This window comes from Aulonocara sp. 'chitande type north' Nkhata Bay, linkage group LG7 (genome assembly GCF_057382095.1).
Source record: "Aulonocara sp. 'chitande type north' Nkhata Bay isolate Kocher_YH1m ecotype deep benthic linkage group LG7, A_spYH_male_GT1.1, whole genome shotgun sequence".
Lineage (NCBI taxonomy): Eukaryota > Metazoa > Chordata > Actinopteri > Cichliformes > Cichlidae > Aulonocara > Aulonocara sp. 'chitande type north' Nkhata Bay.
Genome location: NC_141350.1, coordinates 45,659,006 through 45,677,206, shown reverse-complemented (window position 1 = coordinate 45,677,206; position 18,201 = coordinate 45,659,006). Strand labels below are relative to the sequence as shown.

General features: G+C 42.6%; 2 protein-coding genes across 3 annotated transcripts; one reads left to right on the top strand and one right to left on the bottom strand.

Moving 5' to 3' along the window:
* Window positions 1-496: 496 nt before the first annotated feature.
* Window positions 497-1,621, bottom strand: ora5 (olfactory receptor class A related 5). The gene has a single exon (XM_086302555.1). The coding sequence runs from the start codon at window positions 1,619-1,621 to the stop codon at window positions 497-499; it is 1,125 nt and encodes a 374-aa protein (XP_086158681.1).
* Window positions 1,622-2,915: 1,294 nt separating this feature from the next.
* zdhhc8a (zDHHC palmitoyltransferase 8a) lies at window positions 2,916-15,549 on the top strand. 2 transcript variants are annotated; one of them, XM_086300752.1, is made up of 10 exons: window positions 2,916-3,419; window positions 9,737-9,858; window positions 9,968-10,121; window positions 10,785-10,957; window positions 11,072-11,174; window positions 12,464-12,555; window positions 12,646-12,769; window positions 12,869-12,983; window positions 13,566-13,678; window positions 13,772-15,549. In XM_086300752.1, exons 2-10 carry the CDS (start codon window positions 9,779-9,781, stop codon window positions 15,074-15,076), a joined length of 2,259 nt encoding a protein of 752 aa, XP_086156878.1. In that variant the 5' UTR covers window positions 2,916-3,419; window positions 9,737-9,778; the 3' UTR covers window positions 15,077-15,549. The 2 variants fall into 2 exon arrangements, with proteins under 2 accessions (XP_086156878.1, XP_086156877.1); XM_086300751.1 differs by having other exon boundaries at window positions 9,964-10,121; window positions 13,772-15,548.
* The last annotated feature ends 2,652 nt before the right edge of the window (window positions 15,550-18,201 follow it).

Sequence of the window (18,201 nt, the reverse complement as noted above, 5' to 3'; positions counted from 1 at the left end):
TGGCAAACTGTTGGTACAAGCAAAAAGCCATCTTTTATTTGTGACGATGTAATCTCAGATACAATAAAGATGACAGTACCTTCTGTTAAGCGTACAACCAGTCACAGTGAAACTATTCACACTCTGTCACTCTGAAATGACCAGAGAGCTTGTTCTAAGTAGGTGAGGGCCACTTTTCATATTGAATTTTCTGCTCTTTAAATGATAGTCAGGAGGTCTTGAAGATATCGTGCTTCTCTCAGAGGTTTAGAGGCAACTGTGGGCATTGCAAAGCCTTCGAAAAATTTGCTTAAAATAGGTCTGAGTTCTGACTCCTCTGTCCTCTTTGTAAAACGGTGTGCTGACCTATTTGGATCTAGCCTTTTATAGTGCAGGAGAAATAAAATGTATAAATAAATGCAGATGAATAAACAGTGAAGCGGTTTGATATAATGTGTTGGACAGCTGAGTAAAAAGAGAGTACACTGAGGCTCAAGAGAAAGAGCTGGGTGTCTTTTTATCTTTTGGATGAGCAAGTGAGTTTTTTCACTCCGTGCAGGAAGATGTAGGGAATGATGCACGTGTAGGAGGCTGCGATGTAGCTGGACACCTCCACTACTATTGATGAAGTGTGGATGTTGTTAGTAATGTGCAGAAGCAAATGAGTCAGCCAGCATACCAGCACCACGCTGGCTACAGCCACCACGCTCTTGGCCGCTCTCACCTGAGTGCTTGAGTTCGGATGGGGTTTAGATGGTATCTGAGAGGGCCTCGAGAGATTTGGCTGAGCTCCAACGCTGCAGTTCTGGGGAGCATTGTGGAGACTATGGCCCGATGGCTGTCGGTTTGGAGAGGAAGGAGCAGGCACACCTGTATAAATGTGGTTTGTAGATGTAGAATCTCTGAGATCTTTTGAGGTGGTTGGACCAGAGATGATGCTGACCGATGCCTTGTTGCGTTTGCTCTCAAATCTCTTTCGTTCCTCTTTAACCATCTCCTTGGTTTGATCAGAGTTATGACTCCTTATACGTTGGTGGTTTTGAAGCAGAGTGATGACAATCTGGGCACTGGCGAATACAATCCCAGCCATAGGTAAAGCGTTAGCCAGGGTTAAATAAATTGCTTCATATATTTGCCTAGCATTTGGATTAGGGAAGATCTCTATGCAATCTTCGTGGCTGTCATTTGCCACCTCCAGTGTGAAGAAGAAGAAGTGTGGGACGCTGAAGACCACAGCCACCGTCCAGCTCCCAGCAAGCAGACAGCCCACGAGACACAGGCTGTCCATCTGCACCGGTGCGCCGCCTCGTTTCAGGGAGCCGACCAGCTTCTGGTGCCAGAAAACACTGATGAAGAAGGTTGTAAAGATGCTGCTGGTTTCAGAGAGGCCAGCACAGAAGCAAAACACTCCACAGTAGGTCTTCCCCAGGAACCACCGCCCAGCAAAATCTGCCATGGTGTCAGGCAGGTCCACCAGGTAGTTGGTGATGAGGTTGGAGATGGCCAGATTGATGAAAAGGACCTCGTTTGTGCGGATGCTGGATTTGTGCCTGGGCAGGGAGCATATAGCCAGCCAGTTGTTTCCCAGGATCCCTGCAATAAACATGAGTGCTCTGATGATGGCTTCAATCAACTCTTCCATTGTTTCACAAGATCAGGCAACAACTTGTCAGCCTTTAGATCAGTGTGGGAGCTTCACAACCTTTATATAATCTGAGGAGGATGCTGTTAGCTTTAGACATTTATAGAGGAGGGGAGAAATGGCCCAACCCCATGGAGCTTTCATTGTGCAGTCCCACTGAGATGGACGTGTGTTTCTCATGTCATGCCTTCCCAGGAAACTTCCCCTGGTAGATTATAGAAACTGCCATCTGAGTAAAACACAGAAAGAGGTAAATCCAAAGCCAAATCTGAAAGTTCAGTGAACAAACAGTGAGATTAAAGGGCCAGCAGCCAAAGCTGTGAGTCCTCTGATAATTGACATGTATGGAGACAAAGAACAGAAACACTCAGTCATCCCCGGGCACCAAATGCATAATTTCCCAACTATCCAAGTAAAGCTTGTTCAAAGACATGTGAATGGAGCTCTGACCGAACGAATTCCTGCCAGCAGTTGAGAGTTTATCGGCACTAATCTTTGGTGCGTAGGAAATCATGACAAAAGTGTCCTAATTATCATCTTTTGTACTGTAGCTAGACTTTGTGATTTTCTCCATGATTTTTTTTAACGATTAGAGAAGGAACATTGTCCTTTTAATTTTACAAAGTTTCTGCCTCTGCCTGCTAAATCTTGAAAATATAACTGTTGTGCATCCTTAAATCTTCTAATCCCTTGGTCTTCCTGGTTAAACCACAGCAGGGGCGTGTCTGGTGGGGTAGAGGTGGCACCAGCCCCTCCCCCCAGTTTTTAAAGATGTATTTTTTTTATTAATCTGCTGATAAATTGCATTATTATAGCTCAAATTACTCAGCAAGAAACTAAGATAATTGGTTACAAAGCTAAAATAATACAGTGTGCACGATTTTGAAAATTGCCCCTACACATACTCATTATGTGGAATGACACTTTTGCGCATGTGGTCCTTTAAACAAATTTTTATCGTAGATATAACGACTAAATGCTGTTTTTTTCACTTTACAAATCAATACAAAATGATTGCCACTTTAACGTAATAAATCTGTAAAAGGACACAGGGCACAATTAATTTCTGATTATTGCGATTTCCGGGACCCCCTCCCTCACGCCCTCTCCTGCCTAGTGGAAACACCCCTGAAAAGCCTTCAAGACAAGGCAAAGAATTTTTTAGTGAATTTTTTAAGTGAAAATGAACGAATTTCTTACACGCACCAGTAAATAACTTACTAACTTCATCACTGCAAACCCTTCACCGATCTTATTTCAGTGGTGTTATTAAGCACTGGTATGAGCAGCAGTGGTCATGTGCAACAATGGTGGGAGAACTGGAGGAAAAGAAGTAGTTCATGAGATCACAGCAGGGGGTCTCAGTCGGCCAAGTGTAGTAGTGCTTCACGTCATTGATGAGTAAAAGCACCACCTTTGGGACAGACGAGAGGCGGCATCTGTGCGCTGCTGGCGGCCGGGACAGACCAACCGGGACGCAGGAGTGAGGAGCGGCTCTGCGGGCTTTTATTTGTATTTTGTTTTTTTGAGCTTTCGGGCTTTTTTTCTTCTTCCTCACCCCTTAACTATGATTGTCGTTTCTCGGCGTTTTGCGATTTATGAAGGGCTTTGCAAACAAACCAGCAGGGACTTTTGCGGTGTATTCGCCGTGCGTTTCGTCGGTATGAGACACTGATGAGCGTGGAGAGGACAGGATGCCCGCCAGCGGCGCCGACTCGCTGAAACCCAGCGCCTTCATCCCGGTGTGCACGGCCGCCTGCCTCCTGGTCGGCTCTTCCTCCCTGTTCTTCGTCTTCACGTAAGTACGAAAGAGTCACGGGAAACTGGTGTTTTACTGCACGGATCATTCAGCTGAGCCATGCATTCAGACACCTGTCATCCACAGCTACTAAATATCAAATAGATCTGTTTAAGCGTTAGAAAAATATCACACATACCCCCAGTGTCCTCTCTGGCACAGCTAAAGATTATTAAACTGAATGCAATTTACTCCACTTTTATTCTCCCGTTTTTAAATTAACATTTTATTTTGAAAATCCAAGAAGCTGTTAAAAAAAGAGCAAAATTTCCTCTCCTTTGCACTGTCTTCACTCTGCTGGCAGACCCGCCGGGGCTGCTAACATCTGACCTGGTTAGCTGGCAGTTTGGACTTGGGTCTGGGCGCCTGCCCGGTGCACCCTAAGGACCCAAGTGTGAGCACAGTTACTTTACGGGATAAGCCACCCACAATCAGCATGTCTCAGTGTGTCACCGTGACCCATATGTGTCATAAATTTAGCTAAAGGAAATCAAAAGAGGCTACCCCTCTTGCAAAAGCCCTGGAAATTCACTGCAAGGTTTCTCGCAATATGTGACAAACTAAAGAAAATATAGTTTTAAATATGCAATAGAGATGTTAGAGATGATGTTTCAGTCATACTGGCTTTGACCTATTTGTGAGGAAATTGAGGTTATGTCCAAGACTGAAAAGACTCCACCCAAGCCAAATTTGAATATAATATTCTATAATACCCTGAGAATCCAATTTAAACGATGACTATAAATTTGTGTAATTTGTCCAAACATTTCAAAGCTACACAGAGAACTACAAAGTAATACTAATGCACTAAATAATAAAGCTTTTCCATATTCATCATTGACTTTCTGCAGGCTCCCACATCATAGGCTATATGTCAGCCTTCTGACCCCTCAATCTCTGTAGCCATATCTGCCCTAGTTTTTCTCTCTATTCTCAGGCTGTGCACTGTTTCCACTGGAATCTGACACCAGATTGGGGGTATGGGATTAGATTCCTCTGGTTGATGTCATGTCATCCCCCATCTGGGAAAACCAAGTCTGCAATCTTTGAGTTCACAATAGGTTATTTGGAGATAAGAGTCCGAATAAGTGAAAATGTTTACTGTAAATGCGAAGGGATAGTTTTGCAATTCCTTTTTCTTTGATAGTTTCCTGCAATATTTTTCCTGTGTATGTGACTGAAATGTTTTAAATATCCCTGCTTTAGAAGAATGTGAAAATTAAATTCTTGCTCTCCTGTTTAAAACTATGCACCTTTAATCTGGTTAATCTGCAGAGATGTAGCTGTAGAAATCCGTGTGGGTGGATCAGCCACAACATTAAAACCATCTGCCTAATATTTTCGGTTCTTCCTGTACTTCTGAAGGAGATCTAATTATTTAGGGCATGAATAAGTGACCTTTAGGGGTATCCTGTGGTGCTGGCACCAGAACATTGACAGCTGAACCTTTGGGTCATGTGTGTTGAGGAGTGGAGTCTCTGGTTTGTTTTGGTACACCTTGTGGATGGTCAGTTGGATTGGATTTGGGATTGTTGGAGGTTGAGGAGACTGGGCTCTGCTCTTGAGTAATTTTTGAGATTTGTCTATACACATACATAGACACAGCTGCCATTAGGCCACCCACTGGTTTGTGAAGTCCAGCTTTTAAGCCTCAAGCCGAGCATTTTGGCCTTGGTGTGTTAGCTCAGATCTAACTTAAAAAACAAGGGGCATACAGTGGCACCATGTCACCCACAAGTTAGGCCCTCTTTAAAGCAGCGGTCCCCAACCTTTTTTGCACCGTGGAGTGGTTTAATGTCCGACAAAATTTTCACGGACTGGTGATTAAGGTGTCGCGGATAAATAGAACTAAATAAAATGATACGACCTAGAAAAACACTGTGGTATTTTGTAAATATAATAGTAAATGCAAATTCACTGTGTAATTGTGTAACTTTATTAGCAGCGTCCTCCTGAAATGCACCAACAACATTGAGAGTAACATCCTCCTCTCTGCCCCTTAATGCTCTCTGGTCGCTATGGTAACGCGTAAATATTTCTTTCAAAATAAGACACACAACTACAACACGGGAAAAGACTGAGTTAACCATAAAACCCCCCCGAAAACCATAAATTTCAGCCTCAACTCTCCCATCTGGGGGTGAGGGGAGGAAAACAGGACAAAAGACACACTGTGGAAGAGAGTCAGAGATTAATAATAACTAATGATTAAATGCAAAGTTTTTTATTAACACACACACAGTGAAAAGAGCTGAGTGAAGAAGAAACATTCAGTGCATCATGGGATGTGGGAAATGCATTGGCTTCACCTCTCACACACGGAAGCCATGTCCTTCTTTTATATACAGTCTATGGTCACATTGTACAGCTGTGTGAGGTTGGTGCTGTTGGAGCATCATTCCCATTGGTGGGTGGGGTGCAACAGTGTTTAAGTGGGTGCTGCATATCAAAGTAAAATCAACTGCAATGCTCAGTGTTTTTTGATGCTGGGGCTGATCATTGTCTCTGTATTGCATTCTTATTATGGAGTGTTTTAATGTGGAATGATTTCCTTTATTCAGAAGTTTTTAAATGTTAGAATACAGAGATGTTGCAAACGGGGAAAACTCTTCAGGCCTGAGACGTATAGAGACATAGAGCTCATAGGCCAGAAACTCTTGAGCATCCCTGCAGACCATCTATATCCTATGAGAGAAAAAAGAAGTCGATGAACTCCTGACATGATAGATTGAAAAGAGACTGCTTAATTGGGACTGCAATGCCAAACCAGCAAAACTAGGACACTGCAAGTGATTGAAAGTGAGTGCAAGTCAGCTGAAGCGACCTTATAACATACACTTTTAATTAATTATCACATTTCTGCAGAACAGAGATCGACATATTCTGACCACAGGACCTCTGAATCCCACAGACTGTATCCCAATCTTTAGATAAACAACAAAACAATATGTCTGTCTTACCGACCAACAGTATAAAATTTTGTTATTATTTGTGCAATTTAATGTAAGTGTCTAAAATGCTCTTCTAGCTGTGCGGTCGTACATACTGCATGCAGCTAAAGCAGACTTAAAGGTCACTCACAACTGCCTTAAGCAGAAACATCTTGTTTGAGGAATAAACAGCAGACACTGAGTTTTGTGGACTGCCGGTTAAATAGCTTGTTTATCATATATTTTTTCCTCGAAAAGCAGAGATGGACAGGTGCTGCACTCTGTTCAGCCCGTCCCCTGTAACACTGAATCAAAGGGACATCGTTGTCATCTGCCATAACATCATCGTTTTGGTTCCTGTGAATCATGGAAACACACAGTAGTTAGAGAATACCAGCCAGGACGGCCTTGCACCCTTGAAGTTATGTCCTTTGTGTGTGCTCACGTGCACATTCACAGTATCATTGTTCATGTTTTTAAAGTGTTTTTAGCTTTTAAACCAGAGCAAGGTGACATGAAAATTCCTCTCCAGAAATCGCAGTTACCCTGCAGCCACATCTCCTTTCATCTGCTAATATTCATGCAATTATCAGCGTCAGCAGCTCTCTATGAGCATTAGCAGTACCAGCATGCATACATTCATTTCTGTTTCCAGTCGGGCTTTGGGAATGTCAGAGGACGACCTTTATATCCGTGGCGGCTCCTTTGTCTTCCTTTGCCTGATAAAATTCACCAGTTAACCGGTTTCCTGCTTTTGTTCCTCTGACCGTGAACTTTTGTTTGGGTCAGTGTTTAAGGTGTGGTGCATTGTTGAACACTGCCAGACCACCAACAAAGAGCAGAAATGAGAAAGAGCAGCAGAAATCCCCCTTGTGCTGTGTTCCAGTCTGCTAGGATGCAAGCATTTTTGCATTGACAAATACTGACATTTAAAAAAGCTACAGTTGCTTAAATGGGCCCCTAACTCCAAAAATCCTGGTTTTAAATTTCTCAAGATCTTGCATGTGATCTGCTTATTAGCAGCAGTTGACTATTTCACAATAGTCAAACGAAGACAGTTATAATATGCTTAACGCTTAAATAACTTACACAGTAAAGACTTTTCAAAGTTGGCTGATCACCTTCAGCCTCTCACGGTCATACTAGACCAAGTTTATGCTGCACTACCAAAACCTTTGAGTGTACTGATCCCATTAATCTGACATTTTATTGATAAATTGCTATTTTAAGTTTTTCACTGAAATTCAAAACACCAAGCTAAAGGTGCAAAAATGCATTCACACTGCGTGTGGAGAATGTATTCACGAGCGGCATTTTCTGCACGGCTATTGTCTCTAGAAATCTGACAGATTATGATGTCATTTATGTAACTGCAGCGCTCACAAAAGGAGCCCTGGCTACTGGCAGTAGTGAAATTGCAGCTTGACCGACTGAGTGGTGTCTGCCGTGCCACTGACCCACTGCAGGGATGAGTGCAGTGTGCAGATTGCAGAGCAGCTTACTGTTCTGCGTGATTTAATAGCGCCCCTGCCCAGACTGTTTCATTAGGTAGGGCCTGCGGCGTAATGAACTGTCCCTCCCTGCGGTCCAGATGGTCTCAGATCAATTGGTGGATGCATCCACATTACAGTCTGGTCCATATCTAGCTTCTCTTCGGTTAAAACGTGGTTTGTGCTTGTAATTTAAGAGATAACTGCAAATGACAATGAGCAGTGTTACTCTGCTTAACGTAACCAATAAACTATGACAGTTTAAGGACGTGAAACATGACCACACTATGTGAGAAGAACTTGGACACAAATCCCTAAAAAACTATGTGGGCTGGAGGCTCGTATTCTGCTCCTTAATGTTTTTCTCACATATTTTTATATTTTAAGATTCAAATCTTTTCATTGTGCGGCATTTTTTCATATCTCAAAAGACGTGTTTTGCTCTGAAAGCGCTGAACAAGGATTGCAAGTTTTGTGAGAAGTTCCCTCACAACAATAAATGTAGTGGCTTTATGCCATGTTATAGAATATATAGTATCATGTTGTGTGATATATGGTCGCCTTGACTGCGTATTCTGTGTGTTAAGCATCTGATGTGAGGAATCCACAATGAACTGGACTGACAGAAATTGTCTGTAATCCAGAGTTCATAATCCAGGGATTACTGTGTTTGCAGCTGGCATGGCATCAGCAGGCATTCCTCCTGCGGGGCGAGACCCCTCCCCCACCCCTGCCCTAAAACCAGCCTGGGTGTGGGTTTGGTGGGTAGGTTTGAGAGGGGGGTTTGGGGATTGGAGGACTCTTAATTTTGTGGCGTTTTCACTTTAAATCAGACTTCGTTTTTAATCAACTATGTTCCATGAAGTCATGTTCGAAATAAATAAATAAATCACGTAACCTGTTTTGACACGTTTTCCCTTTCAGTCCTAAAAGATACATCATGTTATAGTATTTTATTATTGATCTGAACCCATACTGATAAATCCATAAGCAAAAGACTCATAGAGTAGATAGTCCAATCAACTGATGTTCAATCAAACACTGCTAACATAATCCAGTGGATATTAGTCTCTCTCTCGCTCTAATCTCATGCAGTAGAGTAGAATCATTCACAACGGTTTTAATTAGTTAGTAGCGCTCATAGTTTGCAACATTTTATGCAATTAAACAGATCAAAATCCAACTTAACGTTAAATCCGCCAAATCTTCTTTTGACATTTTTTCTGTCCATTTAATTGCTTATTATAGTTATAATATTAATAGTTATATCCATATGAGCCACCCTTTATTGTAGTTCTCTGTCTAGTAGCAGTGTGCAGGCTGTTGTTAGAGGGCTGAACATTTAATGAGTTAGTAGGGTAATTATCTGCAGCTTTTTTTGTTTTGCCTCATCACATAGACACTAACTTTCACATCATTGTGCTGGGATCAGGGATGTCGCGGTGGCTGTCGTTCTATTTTCTGACTTTTTAAAGAGTAAACGATTCAAAAGTCATCGACAGATTATTCGGTAATGAAAGTTATCTATCGTTCAAACCCTGCTGTGTAACGAGGCACAAGGTGCAGAAGGATTCTGTGCAAGGAGAGACCTCCATCGTTTAATCTCCTGTTGTGGGCACTGCTGAGCACACGCTAATACATGCTTATCTGTCACTGTAAACAATTACTTTTGGAATCCACAGCTCTCATCACAATAAATGGGATGAAGATGATCCCTTACAATCGTTTTCTTTTTTTTTAAATTTTGATAGCTGCGTTAAAATTAACCTCTAAGTGTTGCATGCTTGCAGGGCTCAAAAACACCCATCCAGTTATTACAGCTGGAATTTGGATTTGCATAAGTGCAACTGCAGGAAATTGTGTTTATGAATATTCTCATGTGTGTGTTTGTGTTCAGGTGCCCGTGGCTGGCTCTGACCATCTGCCCTGCGGTGCCGCCATGCTGTGCCGTCCTTTTCCTTTTCGTGCTGGCCAACTTTACCATGGCAACCTTTATGGATGCCGGCGTGCTCCCAGTGGGTTAGTAATCAAAGCGAAGGGGTCATGTTTATTATGTTTACAGCAGACTAGATCACTAGTTTATTTGGGAGTTTTATTTTAGCAACTTCACATCTTGTTTCCCAGCCAGCGAGGATGAAGACAAGGATGATGAGTTCCGCGCTCCGCTGTACAAGAACGTGAACGTGAAGGGCGTCCAGGTGCGGATGAAGTGGTGCGCGTCCTGCCATTTCTACAGACCTCCACGCTGCTCCCACTGCAGCATCTGTGATCACTGTGTGGAGGTGAGCGGAAGAAAAACTAGATGATTGAGAGGGTAAAAAACCAAAAAACACAAAAACAAATGCGGTGGGAAATTGAAATGGAGGAATTGTGTGATAAGGGTGTGGAAGGCACGGAGGGACAGATCAAGAAGGAAAATGAGTTGTTGCTTCTGAGTGAGTGTAGCAGTGTGTTGGGAGGAAAGTCAATAAGGGGGATTTCTGCAGGGTGAATGATGGCCAGAGGGTGTTGGAGAGAGAGAGGGAGAGATCTCATTAATCAGGTTAATCCTTTCCTCAGATCCTTTGTGGACTCAGTAGAAATACAATTTGAAAAACGGGCTCAGACAGCATCTACTGAAAAGTATGTGTTTACAAAGCACAGCAGGTATTACTGTTCTATAGCTGCCTTTTTTATTTTTTCTCTCATTTTCTGTGTTTTTATTGTGCTGTGAGCTTTGTGTCTTTATATTTCTGTTGTGTAGCTCGTGTTTTATAGAATTTTCGGTGTACTTGTGTGCTTTTTGCATTTTAAAGGCCCTGTTTTGAATCAGCATCGCAAATTAGCTTAAGCCATAAATGCTGCAGTACGGGATACTGTTTCATGCTACATACATACAAACTGTTCTACACCATACCAGCGAAAAACTGATTTTTAGTATTTTTCCCCCTTTCTCAATCTTTCAGGACTTTGATCATCACTGTCCCTGGGTGAACAACTGCATCGGGAGGCGAAACTACCGCTACTTCTTTCTGTTTCTCTTGTCACTGACTTTTCACATGATTGGTGTCTTCACTTTTGGCCTCATATACGTGCTGCACCACATGGATGAATTATGGAAGCTGCACTGCACTGTCACGTATCCTTATGCACACTCAATATATGTGTGCAGCTATCTTTGCTTGCATATTTTGACTATTTTGTCTAACTGATTCTAACTAGAAGTAGTTTTCCTTATCATTGCTTTTCCCAGTTTGGTAGTGATCAGTATATCGGGGCTGTTTCTGATCCCTGTCCTCGGTCTCACTGGATTCCACTTGTATCTGGTATCCAGAGGACGAACCACCAATGAACAAGTCAGTTTTTTCCATACATGTACATTACTGTTGGGAACATAGAAGCATATGAATGAAACTGAAGGACTTAATGATGTTGTATTGTACAATTCTGTGCAAAAGTCATTTACTTCCAAGGAGCCAGAATTTTAATTTTTAAAGTTGTCTTGAAGCAATAGTTCTCCATGTTTTCTGAGGGTCTTTCAAACTTTCCCTTTGGACAAGGGCTGATTGTCTTCAGTTATTTTCAGTCCAGGGCTTTTAACTGACTATTTCCAGAGGAATGTTTCTTTTAAAAAATATTGTTAAGCCACTGAACAATGACCTATAAATTGTCCAAGTGTAAAAAAGCACCTAACTATCTACATAAGACAGACAACTTGGCAAAGAATCAGTTTTAAACTGTATCTGTGCTTTGTTACTAGCAGCTTGTGGCAAATGCACATCATTTGTTCCCATTTCTTTAGCCGAGTCTATGAAAAATGCCAAAGATAACACAGTTTGACAAGCATAAAATAGTATAGAAGTACAGAAGAGGCAAGTCTAAAAACTACTTACAGCAGATGGAGTATTAAGTATCATAAAGTCAGGTCCGTATGAAATAGGTGAAAATATAGCAAAGCACTGACACAGGACCTGAGAGATGCATCTGACCCTTCAGCTGATCCATTTGCTGTTCACTGAAGCCTCATCAGAAATGGTCTCAGTGCAAGGCTGGCTTTCAAGAAGCCATTCTTAAGGAAGAGAAACAAGGTGAAAAGGCTGAGGTATGCCAAATTACACAAGAACTAGACTAGAAATCAGTGGCTGATGGAGTGATGAATCCACATGAGAAGTTGTTTAAATTGTCAATATGTGTGGAGGTCAGGAGAGAGGAACAAGACTGAGTGTCTACAGCTGTCTGCAAAACACGGTGGAGGCTCTGTCATGGTTTGGGCTGTATTTCAGTTGCTGGTGTTGGGAATAATCTTTACTGTTCAGCATGACAAAAACACACTGCTATTACTATAAAAGTATAGCTTGATATAAAAGCACACAACTGAACGCTATCAGTTATGGATCGGCCTCTTCAGTGGACCTCAACATTACTGAAGCAGTGTGGGATCATGTTGACAGAGAGCAGAACAAAAGCTTTGATGTCCTTCAGAGTCCTGGGGAACTATTACTGAAGACTGTGCTTCCATGTAGGTTTGCACATTTCAATAAATCACTGTAGCTATTTCCCATTTTCATAGCAAAATGTATGACTTTTGCACAGTACTGTATGTATACACGTAAAAACTCTAATATACTTCCTCATATTTTCACAGGTAACTGGAAAGTTTCAGGGAGGAGTAAACCCTTTTACACGTGGCTGCTGTAACAACTTGGAGCATCTAGTTTGCAGTCCCATTTCTCCAAAGTAAGAAATGTTCTCCTCCTACATCTTCTGCTTAATTTAAACCTTTAAACTAACTTTGTTTTGCTGTCTGTCTTTGTCCTGGGACACCAGGTACACAGCAAGGCCCTGTAGGAAAGCAGTCATCCACATTCAGCCTCCGTTTTTGAGGCCAGAAATTGAAAGGCAGATGCCAGTGAAAGTCAGAGGCAACGGGATACAGAGTCTCCAGAATAAGGTAAGCACGAAGAGCTTAATATTTTCACACACTTATCAAGTGATATATGATGTATGAGCTATATCTCTCATGTCTCTGGCTTTTTTTTTCTTCTGCCAGCAAACCTCAACCGGAGCTGTCAAGCTGTCAGACATCAAACAACCGAAAACTCCACCGCCGCTGCCTCCGAAACCAGACCACGGTCTGTTGAAGAGCCAAGTAGCTGCCATGGATGGTAATTTAAAATGACACATATGCTTATATCCTGTGATAAGCATGCATCTGTAAAGTGAAGCGGCCACATTTTTTGTAACATTTTTTTTAATTAAGTAAGAGAAAAGAGGGACACTTTGAGGACTTAATTATAATTTGATAAATAAACATGTACTGTTGGATTGTGGGCTCATACTCTTCTTCCTGTGCAAACTGCAATGATTACTGCACCAAATGTGCAATAATTACATCTTAAAAGGTTTTTTTTTTATCAAGTCTTTTTTAAAAAGATACATCTTCTGTTATTGGAAGTACTTTTGGTTTTCGAAATCGGTAAAATGGAAACTTGTGACCCACTTTTCATAGGTTTACATCTATATTATCTATCAGAGGGCTTTTGGCGTGTGTGCTTTAGAGAGATTATGGAAAGTATTTAGAGACAAACTAATGCACTGTTGGTTTGTTTTTTATTTTTTTCCATGGGATTTGTTGATGATGAAAAACCAAGAACTCCTTTAAGCCATCTTTGCTCAGATGCATTGGCGGTTTTATTCCATACGTTTGCTGTTGCATGCCATTAATCTGAAGCTGACTTCTTTTTTAGATCCGGGGCATCATAATAAAACCGTCCTTCCTGCATCTATTCCCACCGTGCCACAGCTACGACCTGTCCTTGAGGCTATATCCAGAGGATCATCGCCTGTTCCTCCAGAACAGGTGACTTTCAGAGTTTATTCCTCAGTATATAAGTTTTGGTTTTGATTTGTGTCTGAAAGACTCTGCTGTCTGTTTTGTATTGTTGTGCTTAAGTTGCTGAAGACGTCAGATCAGCAAGGGAGCAACAAAGGTCCTGACCTCCACTCTGAGTCTAAAGGAAGCCCTGTGAGATGCAGCCAACAGGCCAGCCTGCCTGTCCAGCCTTCCCTCCAGACCAGCGCTGTCTCCAGCTCGCTGCAGCTCAACTCTCTGCCGCTGAACTCCCGTTCTCTCACCCTGAAACACACCAGTCGCAGTGGCAGCAAATCCCAGCTGCCAGCCATGCATGCTGACAATTTGGAATCCAGTCCCCGGCCTGGCATCCTGTCCTCTTCCAGCCTGCTGGCCAACCACAACACCAGCAGCAGCAGCATCTCCTATGATAATGTCATTCCTACAGACCCTCAGGCCATGGCTCAGAGAGGGGCCCCTCCAGTCAGCTACCCCCATCACTTTATGACCCTGGGCACAGACGGGAACCTGCAGCGGTCGCATCCTCGCACATACAGTCCCGTGTTTATGGGCATCAGCAGACAGTCTCCTCAGCCTCGAGATCCCTCACCTTCTTTGCAGGGTCTAACCTCCAGGGATGCCTCGCCTTCTTTCCAAGGTTTTATTCAAAGAGTCCCTTCTCCTGCTTTCCAAGGGCTGTTGCCAAGAGACCTTGCATCCCAAAGCGTAATGTCGCGAGATGTCCCACCTTTGGGTTTGGCGATGCGAGATGCTGCTTCTCAGAGTCCTCGAGGTAGTCTTCGGGATCTCATTCCTCCAGACATGACACCTCCGCTGTCTGCTGCTGCGCGCTATGATAACTTTTCAAAAGCCATCATGGCTTCTATTCATGAGAGACGGGAGCTGGAGGAGCGGGAGAGGATGCTCCGTCGCCAGGTGAGGACCCAGGCGCTCTTCAGCCCTGATATGGGGATCTATGACATCCCAAGCAGGAGAAGTTTACCACCGGACAACATTCGACCTCTGGGCTCCCGGGGACCAACTCCGCCAGCCTACGGCTCCAGGGAGTTTCTCATGAGTACGGGCGTCCTAGGTTACAACATCAGGACCTCACCTCTCTCCAGCTCGTCAACATCTTCTCTCACACATGGTCCAAAAACCTCCAGCTCTCCTCTGCAGAATAGCAGCAGCAGCCTACAAAGCAGGGGCAGGTCTTCCTCTCCGGCCTGTTACCCTCCCGAGAGGCCGGCCCCAGGCTTCCCTTCCTCTACGTCCACCCTGCCCCGCTTTTCCTCTTCCTCAACCTCCTCTGCCCCCCTGTACGCCTCCTATGCCAACACGAAACGTTCCTCTCTCCCATACTCCGGCGAGGGGAAAGACTCTGTCACTTTGGGAGCCCTGAAATGAAAAAAGAAAAGAAGAAAAGAGTCATGTTTCTGGTGGTGTGAATGACTCATCTATGCAGCGTTAGTCTCAGTCTTCACAGCTCCGCAGCGTGTAAATAAGAAGCCATTTGGGACTTCCCTTTGTAGGAGGGTGTGGGACAAATAAATACACAATGATGGATACACATAGAAACTATATTCTTGGAAGGTCATGTAAGTTTGAACAAATAAAAAAAAAACAACCCTGTGAATCTCAGGATAGCTGTGCCTCCTCTTACAGACAGAGGGAGCTCTATAAACTCAGAAGAGCTTTGTGAAGAATACAGATTAACTTATTTGTTTGTATGTCATTTGATAATACTTTTGTGAAACAGTGTAACAATACACTTTGCCTCCTCCTGAACAACAAAAAAAGAAAACTCCCTGTTTAGTAGAATTTTGTAGCTGTTTATATGAATAAACCTATTTTGTAATTTCCACTTATGTTATTTATTTGTGATGTGAATTGCCACTAAAACACCATCCAGGGTTCCAGCAGTTCATTCAGTATAAAGGGTCTCACAATAATATTTCGCTATAAATTATAAAATTCTTCTATAATACCAAAAAACAAACAAACTGTGGATATACTCATAGGAACCTATAAAATGAGCAGTTGTGTCTCTACTGCCAGCCATGTTTGGGCCAATCGAAACTCTGATATGACTGCGACACATCACGTCACAAGCAAAATAACAGTATTTCCAGCAGGACGTGAGAATAAAGTGCTTTACTTCCCTTCTATGTAAAGTTTAACCACACCTGCTATAAATGAAAGCCTGCAGAGTGTGTAATAAAACTGAAAAAGGCAAAATAAATAAAGATAATAATAATAAAAAACCTCAGGCTTTAATAGAAATTGCTAGAACACATATTTGTTTAGCAATGATGATAATACAAGTGGATAAAAATATTTATATCATGAGTCCGTAAGGAGTGCGATAGGTAGTGGCTCCATACTGCCACTCTCTGCACCAAATTTGTGCACGGCACCCTCTAGTGAACAATTTCAGAAGGAGGCATAATGTTCAGCTAGAGCAGCATGATCCAGCAGATGATGCAGTTTTGGGTAAAATGCCAGAAAACAGCATGATGATGTCTATGTCAGGGGCTACGAGTAATGGAAAAGACCATAGGAGGCTCTAGCTCAAATGCAGTTTTATTACATAGTACGAGTGGGTCACATTAAGTTAATTAGAAAGAAAAAAGAAATGTCACCAAGACTTCATTCATCTACAAGAGGTGGTGTTAATGCTTCACAAGCATCAGATGAAGAATCAAGTGACAGATTTTTCTATTTTTTTCTGCTTCCGACAGCTTAAACGGGTCCGTTCTTCTGGTCGACCTTCAGCGCCAGAGCAAACTTATGACTAACTCAGTGTTTCTGGCAGAAATATTTCTGATAACAGGAACTTTTACTACGTCGAGCCCGGATAGACTGTCTTTGTTTAGGCAATAAATGACAAGATTCAACGCTCTGAGGCCAAGTTTGCAGGTGAGTTATTGTTGCGTTTGACCTCAGGGCGGACAGAAGTGCAAAGATGACAGAAAGTCTTGAAAGGCTTGAATGATTTAAAGTGCTGGCAGGAACTTCCAGCACTGCTGACAGATCTCTCACCAGTGTGGTAAATTCAAAAAAGCGCACGCTTCGCAGCTTAGTTAAAGACCTGACAACAAAAGACGTGAAACATGACACATACACACACAAAAAGGAAGCCTCTCCATTACGGTGCCAGAGTGCAACAATTAAAATGTAAACAACATTGTTAGGCAGTCATCAGAGTGCTTGTTATTGGCAAAAATGTCTAACACGTTTACAGATTGCATTACACAGCCTTTTCTGTGAAGACTGTGAAGATGACAGTGAGAAACTCAGAGGGGGGAGGATGACAGACAATGTCGGGACCTTAAAAGCAATGCGAGAATCCAGGAGGAATATGAATAAGCTGCAAATTATACGAGTCACTGACATATTCTTGTCAAGGAGCTGCGAACCAGTGCTCCATGCCACTTTTTTAGAAGTGCGCTTTTATTTATTTGCAGTAGCAACAAATGTGCAGCAGTGAAACGTTGCAAAGCCTAACACTACAGTCGTAAAAAGCCATAAAAGACTCAATCAGGTCAATCGTGACGAGGCATTTCCAATTCCTCTTTAAAAGCCTTTTCAGCTTAAATGTAAAAGGATCGGGTTATTAAATATCACTTTTTTAAGATAACAGGCACATTTCTTCTCTAAAGCTCTGATTCAGGTTTATACTTGCTGTTTCCTTGGCTACTAATGTAAGAGCTAGTAGGCAGCGCTCTTTTAATATGTAAACACTGAGCTGGCTAAAGTTTAAAAAGGTGAAGCTTCAGAGTACGTAAAGTAAAACAACCCAGTGAGGACTGGTTGGATGTGTAGCAGTAGGAAAAAAAGAGCTTCCTTGGCAGCACCTCAAAGCAGTTAAAGATGCAGACATGATCAAGACGACCTGCTGAAGTTCAAACAGAGCATCAGAATGGGGAAGAAATATGGTTTAAGTGATTTTGAACATAGCATAGTTGTTGATGTCAGACGGGCTGGTGTGAGTGTTTCAGATTTTCACCACACAACCACCTCTAGGGTTTACAGAGAATGATCTGAAAAAGAGAAAATATCCAGCGAGCAGCAGTCCTCTGGGTGAAAATGTCTTGCTGATAGCAGAGGAAAACGATCAGACTGCTTTGAGCGTAAGGAAGGGAGCAGTAAATCAGGTAACCACGTGTTACAATCACAGCATGCAGAAGAGCATCTCTTGAAGCATCTTGAAGGCTACAGCAAGCAAAGACCACACAGATCCCACTGATGTCAGCTAAGAACAGGAAACAGAGGCTACAATTTGCGCCGGTTCACCAAAATTGGACAATTGTTCAGCTAAGACTTGGTTTCTGCTGTGATATTTGGATCATAGGGCCAGAATCTGGTGTAAACAACATCAAAGCATGGATCCATCCTGCCTTGTATCAACCACACAAATTTCAGGTTGCTGGTGGCGTAATGGTACGGAGGATAGTTTCTTGTAACACTTTGGGCCCAACTGAGCCTCGTTTTAATGCCATGCACAGCCTACCTGAGTGTTGTTGCTGACC

Coding starts and splice junctions, on each gene's coding strand:
- ora5 (XM_086302555.1), bottom strand. CDS start 1,621: ATGGAAGAGTTGATTGAAGCCATCATCAGAGCACTCATGTTTATTGCA.
- zdhhc8a (XM_086300751.1), top strand. CDS start 3,316: ATGCCCGCCAGCGGCGCCGACTCGCTGAAACCCAGCGCCTTCATCCCG. Junction 10,122..10,784: donor TCTGTGATCACTGTGTGGAG/GTGAGCGGAAGA, acceptor TCAATCTTTCAG/GACTTTGATCATCACTGTCC. Junction 12,556..12,645: donor TGCAGTCCCATTTCTCCAAA/GTAAGAAATGTT, acceptor CTGGGACACCAG/GTACACAGCAAGGCCCTGTA.